Source organism: Schistocerca cancellata, chromosome 1 (assembly GCF_023864275.1).
Source record: "Schistocerca cancellata isolate TAMUIC-IGC-003103 chromosome 1, iqSchCanc2.1, whole genome shotgun sequence".
Classification (NCBI taxonomy): domain Eukaryota; kingdom Metazoa; phylum Arthropoda; class Insecta; order Orthoptera; family Acrididae; genus Schistocerca; species Schistocerca cancellata.
In genome coordinates this window covers 564,133,070-564,140,304 of record NC_064626.1, presented here as the reverse complement: position 1 = coordinate 564,140,304, position 7,235 = coordinate 564,133,070, and the positions used below count along the sequence as shown (strand labels likewise).

The 7,235-nt window shown below is 44.7% G+C and overlaps 1 protein-coding gene across 1 annotated transcript in view; it reads left to right on the top strand.

Annotated features, from left to right (window-relative positions):
* Nucleotides 1-3,042: 3,042 nt before the first annotated feature.
* Nucleotides 3,043-7,235, top strand: part of LOC126181231 (pyridoxine/pyridoxamine 5'-phosphate oxidase-like) — a 228,068-nt gene continuing 223,875 nt past the window's right edge. Inside the window, exon 1 of the mRNA XM_049924754.1 lies at nucleotides 3,043-3,172. Coding sequence (XP_049780711.1) covers nucleotides 3,170-3,172 — 3 coding nt within the window. The 5' untranslated portion in view covers nucleotides 3,043-3,169. The remainder of the gene's footprint in view (nucleotides 3,173-7,235) is intronic.

Here is a 7,235-nt window from a genome sequence, read left to right as displayed (position 1 = left end):
ACATGGGTCCATGGCTTCGTGGGTTCTGCGCCACTCTCGAACCCTATCATCAGCTCTTACCAACTGAAAATGGCTCTGAGCACTATGGGACTTAACATCTATGGTCATCAGTCCCCTAGAACTTAGAACTACTTAAACCTAACGAACCTAGGGACAGCACACAACACCCAGTCATCACGAGGCAGAGAAAATCCCTGACCCCGCCGGGAATCGAACCCGGGAACCCGGGCGTGGGAAGCGAGAACGCTACCGCACGACCACGAGCTGCGGACTCTTACCAACTGAAATCGGGACTCATCTGACCAGACCACTGTATTCCAGTCGTGCAGGGTCCGACCGATATGGTCACTAGCCCAAGAGAGGCGCTGCAGCAGAAGTCGTGTTGTTAGCAATGGCCCTCGTCGTCTGTCATAGTTCACTAACGGCAGATTTCGAAGCACTGTCCTAACGGATACGTTCGTCGTACGTCCCAAATTGGTTTCTGCGGTTTTTTCACACAGTTATGTTTGTCTGTTAGCACTGACAACTCTACGCAAACGCCGCTGCTTTCGGCCGTTAAGTGAACGTCGTCAGCCTCTGCGTTGTCCGTGTGTCAGGTAAAGCCTGAAATATGGTATTCTCGGCACACTCTTGACACTGTGTATCTCGGAATACTGAATTCCCTAACGATTTCCGAAATGGAATGACCATGCGTCTAGTTTCAAGTACCATTTTGCATTCAAAATATTTTACATTGCTGGCCATTAAAATTGCTACACCACGAAGATGACGTGCTACAGACGCGAAATTTAACCGACAGGAAGAAGATGCTGTGATACACAAATGATTACCTTTTCAGAGCATTCACACAAGGTTGGCGCCGGTGGCGACACCTACAACGTGCTGACATGAGGAAAGTTTCCAACCGATTTCTCATACACAAACAGCAGTTTACCGGCGTTGCCTGGTGAAACGTTGTTGTGATGCCTCGTGCAAGGAGGAGAAATGCGTACCATCACGTTTCCGACTTTGATAAAGGTCGAATTGTAGCCTATCGCCATTGCGGTTTATCGTATCGCGACATCGCTGCTCGCGTTGGTCGAGATCGAATGACTGTTGGCAGAACATGGAATCGGTGGGTTCAGGAGGGTAATAATGAACGCCGTGCTGGATCCCAACGTCCTCGTATCACTAGCAGTCGAGATGACAGGCATATTATCCGCAGGGCTGTAACGGATCGTGCAGCCACGTCTCGATCCCTGAGTCAACAGATGGGGACGTTTGCGAGACAACAATCATCTGCACGAACAGTTCGACGACGCTTGCAGCAACATGGACTGTCAGATCGCAGACCATGGCTGCGGTTACCCTTGACGCTGCATCACAGACAGGAGCGCCTGCGATGGTGTACTCAAAGACGAACCTGGGTGCACGAATGGCAAAACTTCATTTTTTCGGATGAGTCCAGGTTCTGTTTACAGCATCATGACGGTCGCATCCGTGTTTGGGGATATCGCGGTGAACGCACATAGGAAGAGTGTATTCGTCATCGCCATTCTGGCGTATCACCAGGCGTGATGGTATGGGGTGCCATTGCTTACACGTCTCGGTCACCTCTTGTTCGCATTGACGGCACTTTGAACAGTGGATGTTACAATTCAGATGTGTTACGACCCGTGGCTCTGCTCTTCATTCGATCCCTGCGAAACCCTACATTTCAGCGGGATAATGCACGACCGCCTGTTGCAGGTCCTGTACGGGCCTCTCTGGATACAGAAAATGTTCGACTGCTGCCCTGGCCAGCACATTCTCCAGATATCTCACCAACTGAAAACGTCTTGTCAATCGTGGCCGAGCAACTGGATTGTCACAATACGCCAGTCACTACTCTTGATGAACTGTGCTATCGTGTTGAAGCTGCATGGGCAGCTGTACCTGTACACGCCATCCAAGCTGTGTTTGACTCAACGTCCAGGCGTAATTAAGGGCGTTATTACGGCCAGAGGTGGTTGTTCTGGGTACTGATTTGTCCAGATCTATGCAACCAAATTGCATGAAAATGTAATGACATGTCAGTTCTAGTATAAAATATTTGTCCAATGAATACTCGTTTATCATCTGCATCTCTTCTTGGTGTAGCAATTTTAATGGCCAGTAGTGTATTTTATTTCCGTCGTGCGGCCATAATCATATCGGAAATTTTTCACAGAATCATCTGAGTAGAAATGACATTTGCACCAATGCACTGCCCTTTTATAGCTTGTGTACCCGATACTACCGCCTTCTGTATGTGTGCATATCACTATCCAATGACTTTTGTCATCTCAGAGTGTATTATCGATTCAGTCACCTCGTCGAGATTTTTCTCAGAGTACGTATGTCGTAGTGATTAAACAGTGATTCGAAGTATGGAATGTAGTGTAATTTAAAAAGTGTAATCTAAATAACAGTTGTAATATTTGGAGGCAACCACTTCTGTTGATAAAATGCTGTCGCGTAATCAGTCGATTAACGGCGTCTTTACGACAAGCTTCCTGCTTATTGTCGTCAGGAGAATTTATCGAAAGGTTCTTGAAGACAACGCTTGCTAATACGTTTACAGATATCTCGCATATCTACATTCGCAGAAGAAATGAAGTTCCAGATTATGGTGTAAAATACGCAAAATCTTCGTATTCTTGCAGAAAACGTATCGTTTTAGTTCTGGAGGAAAGCGAACAGAGATTTAACTCCTAGATGACATAATCAACCGATATCGAGTTACGCTGAGAACGAAGCCAGTGTTACGTTTCGTTACGTAACAGAGGAGAGTGGAGACGGAAACAACTGTCGATTTTTCAGCCGGCATATAGGTTATGGCGGTTGCCCTGGCTGCAGCCCTAAGCGCGCATGTTCCAGGAGCTTAGCCTGTCAGTGCCGAGAATCGCCTAACAGTGAACGTGCGGTCGTGGCGACCCGAGGCCTTGGCTACCGGCGGGCCGCCGCGTCTGCAAACCTGATGGCCGGCCACTGGGCCCGCGCTGGACCACCGGGCCGCCTGCGAGGACAGCGGGTGGCGCCGCGCGCCGCCAGGTGGCAGGCCGGTAGCGCGCACCCTGTATAAAGACTTCGCCACAGGGATCGACCTGCTTTGCGTGCGCGCACCTGCTACGTCTTCGACAAGCTCGCCTCCCCCTGTTCCGCGCCAACAATGGTAAGTCTCAAAGCCTACGCTTTCCACGTGTTGTTGTTTACTTTCCTGGGATCCATTTCTTTTCTGTTTTGCTGCTATTTTATTTTGTATCTTCCAGTTCGTCACCCTTCTACAATTTTTTTTTGTCTACCTTAGAGAACATAGTTTTTAACGTAACTGGTGTTTCCTTCTTTTTTTCTTCTTTTTCATTACGTGAAGTCAAGCGGAAAAAATCGCGTGATTCTCATACTGGTTACAGGATTCAACACTGCTGAAACTATTCGTGTTTTACGATCTCGTCCTCCGCCAGTGACGTGTGTCTACGCGAAACAAGTTAGTGCTTTCGTATGCGTAGTTCACGTTTACTCACTGTCGCAGGAAAGTGTGTGACATGCTCCCAACAGGCAGCGATTTAAAATTGTTAATTCATTGTAGCTTTGTAAACTGATAAAAGGAAATATTAGGAGCTCGTACCATACGGACATCATTCTTAACTGACTGGAATGAATTCTGTGGAGTTACTTAATTTCTCGTTAATACTGCTGTTTAAAACAGGAGGCTGCTGTACAGAAATTTTGTAGAATTTCTGAAGAAATGACAAAACGTGTGCGCGCGAAAATTATGTAACGCTACAGCTTAGCACGTGTGGAATGCAGGCACGTTAAAATACGTACATTAATCACAGAGTATCAATACTGCATCAGATGAGCAGCACTGAGAAAATTCTATGCGGTTTACTTTGAGAAGCTGCGCGTGTGACTATCTACAGCGTCTAATGAGCGACGTTATTCCTATTTCAGTAAGTAGCAGACTAAACACTCAGGGATCGACTTAATCAGCTATAATTTTTTTAAATTTTGTTTTTTCTGGGGATCTACAGGCTCCTAATGCTTAAGAAAAGGAAATGTGGTCCTTAGTAGGCCGTGATGTAGATGATCTTTATTTAATTCGTATGATAAGCTCGTTTCGACGACTTGTCATTTTCTCTCAAATGATGTGAAGGGTTTCTATGTATCTGGTTAAGGTAAGACGATATATACGTTTCTAAGAGGATCGGTTTACCTCCCTCGTGTGTCTAATAAGGGGTACCCAGAAATGTCATTTATACTCGCAATCTTTTTGCGTTTTTGTTATCTACTATCACTACTTATCCATTTTGCAAAATACAAACCAAACATACAGACATACGTTTATGTGTATAAATTGAGGATTCTGCTCGTTCGTCAATAATAATATAATTTTAAAAATATGAAAATTGAGTTTCTATGGATTACTGTTCTCTAAAAAAATGTCGGTAGTTTGCCTTCTTGTGTCCATACGCAGCATTCAGACACTGATCACCTACGATGTAAGGCATTCATTATGTCTGGCTCGCCAGCAATTAATGGACTGTTCAGTTTTCAGTATTTTGTGAAATTTGTACTTATTTCGTGTACTATTGCTAATGTATTGCATAAAATACTTTATTGTCTGTTTGTATGCCTTTTAGTCTTTGGTCGTTGTGTGTCTGATATACAACACATCAACTAAGTCTGGCACGGCAGCAATATATGTAATGTACCTCTCACATGTGCTATCGATAGTCGTACAGTGATTGGATGTAGGTATATCTTTGGCAACAAAATATCACCTGCCGTTAGTTGTCAGGCTGTAGTACTTAGAGCAAAGATCGCAATACGATGTTTAAAATTGTCAAGTTAATGTGGACCCAATCACAACGTAAAGATGGAATATGATATCTACTTTTTATGTGTAGTGAAAAATAAGCAGACAATTTTGACGTGTAATATCTAATATTACACATGTGAATAGGAATTTAGTACTATAAGATGCTATGTTAGTGTGAGGTGTGTAATGTGTTACACATGGCGATGTATGCAGACAGTGTGATGCTTTTTCCGTTGGTTTTACAGGTGCTTGAAAATGACAAGTCGTCGAAATTAGTTAATCACATGGTTTAAGTAAAACTCGTCTACATCACTGCCTACTGCGGACCATGTTATCTTTTATTAATAAATCGCTATAATACTGATATTTGATACTGAGTTTTAGTCATTGCGGACAGCCGCCACACACATAGATGAAAAATGAGAGCTTCGCATTTCGAGAAGTTATAACTTCTTTCTATGCAACAGAGGATACGTGGGGGGAGAGGGACGATTACGCGATGGATGATAGTGGAATGCTCTTTTTGTACCGAAGCGACGGAGCCTGAAGAGAACCTGTATGTGGGAAAAAAGTTATGGTGTTTTGCCGTGTAGAAAGTGGGTGTCGCGGTAACACAAATGTTTCCAATGTACGCCCCGTAACCGGCTGCAAGCGAACTGACTGCTCTTGAACGCATGTGCCACTGCCATGCCAAAGTGCCTCCTATTGTTTCTCAGCAGCGGGAACAAGTGCGCTCCGCTCACCTCAGTGTTACGCTACTGCTCAACCGAAACTTTAATTTTAGACAGACAGCACGTCTGCCCTATAATGAGCACTAAAGCTGCAAGTATACGGTGCGATGCTCAACTTTTTCATCTCAAATAACTTCCGGCTCGCTAAAGATATTTATAATCTCTATTCAACTACACGAATAGTATCGAATCTGGGACCGCATCAAACCAAGACCAATGCATTTTTACAGCTTCTTTAATCGCCGAGATACAAAATCATCGACGTTTCGTAATGTAACTATATTTTTTGTACCGGAGTTGTACAGCTGTATGCTACAAATTCAGTGATATTATTATTATTTTGTAAATCAGTCAAGAACTTGCACAGTAAAAATACATTGAACATAGAAATTTCTGTGCTCTTGTTGCGGCCATTTGAATGGCGCACCCTCGGATGTTTTCTCCACAATCCGCGAATACCAGCGCTTCGCCGTCAAGGTGAGCGATACGAGATTTTCGCGCCACACCCGACGGATCTTCCACCCGTTGTTTTCTATGCCGTGTAAAAGGAGGGGCGTAGCTACGTAGTGGCAGCGGGGTGCGTGTCCAGGATGTCGATTCCGTGAGGACATAGTTTTGAACCGGGCGAAGAAAAACGAAGGAAGGTGAAAGTAAGAGAAACATGGAAGGGTTGAAGGAAGAAGGGGAAGAAAAAGAAGAAATTGATGTTGATTATTAGTTTGTGGGTCGCTCAACTGCGCGGTTATCAGCGCCCGTATAAATTCCCAGCTTTTGCTCAGTCGAAACTCGCCACTGTCATGAATGATGATGAAATGATAAGGACACCACAAACACCCAGTCATCTTGAGGCAGGTGAAAATTCCTGGCTCCGCCGGAAATCGAACCCGGGACCCCGTGCACGGGAAGCGAGAACGCGACCGCGAGACCACGAGCTGCGGACGGGAAGAAGAAGAGGGCACTACGACGGGATGAGGGAGGGGGGGGGGGGAAATGAAAGATAATTATGAGGAGATTCGGCTTGAACTACTGGAGCAACAGTCCTGTAAGTCCTACCTTTTCCAGGTACCCAGACAATTGTTTCTTGTTTTCAACAACTAGATGGAACCGTTCTCATTTTGCCAAATGAGACGATGCAACGAAAGGGTAAAGCGCATATTTTACGTTTGTTTTTATGTCTGTTGCGTCTTTACACTGATACGTAACGAAACGATGAAAAATAAATCACCTTATTGTTGCGAGCAATACGACTTTGGACTGTGTTTGAACTGTGTCATATAACAAAGAATTATTGAAATCTGTACATTTTGCTTCATTAGAAAGTCGTGTTCAACTCAGTAAACGAATAAACAGTAAGGGCAGCTATCAGCATCAAACAAAAACTGCAGTGATGTTGGTTGGTGGGAGAAAAAGAGGTTGGGGGGGGGGGGGGGGAGGCTGTTACGAGTTTACACTGCGTGCCAGCTACCGCTGTTAGGTCACTGTGTAGGGCCACACTCCACACAAATACTTTAAAAAGAGACCTTCGAACGCTTACGTTTATGTTCAGTGTTACCATACTCATCTATTTCAGCAAAACCTTTTCTTGCTGCTCCCACTCTGCATTTTATTTACACCTACATCCATACTCCGCAAGCCACCGGAGGACGGTACCCTGTACCGCTACTACTAGTCATTTCCTTTCCTGT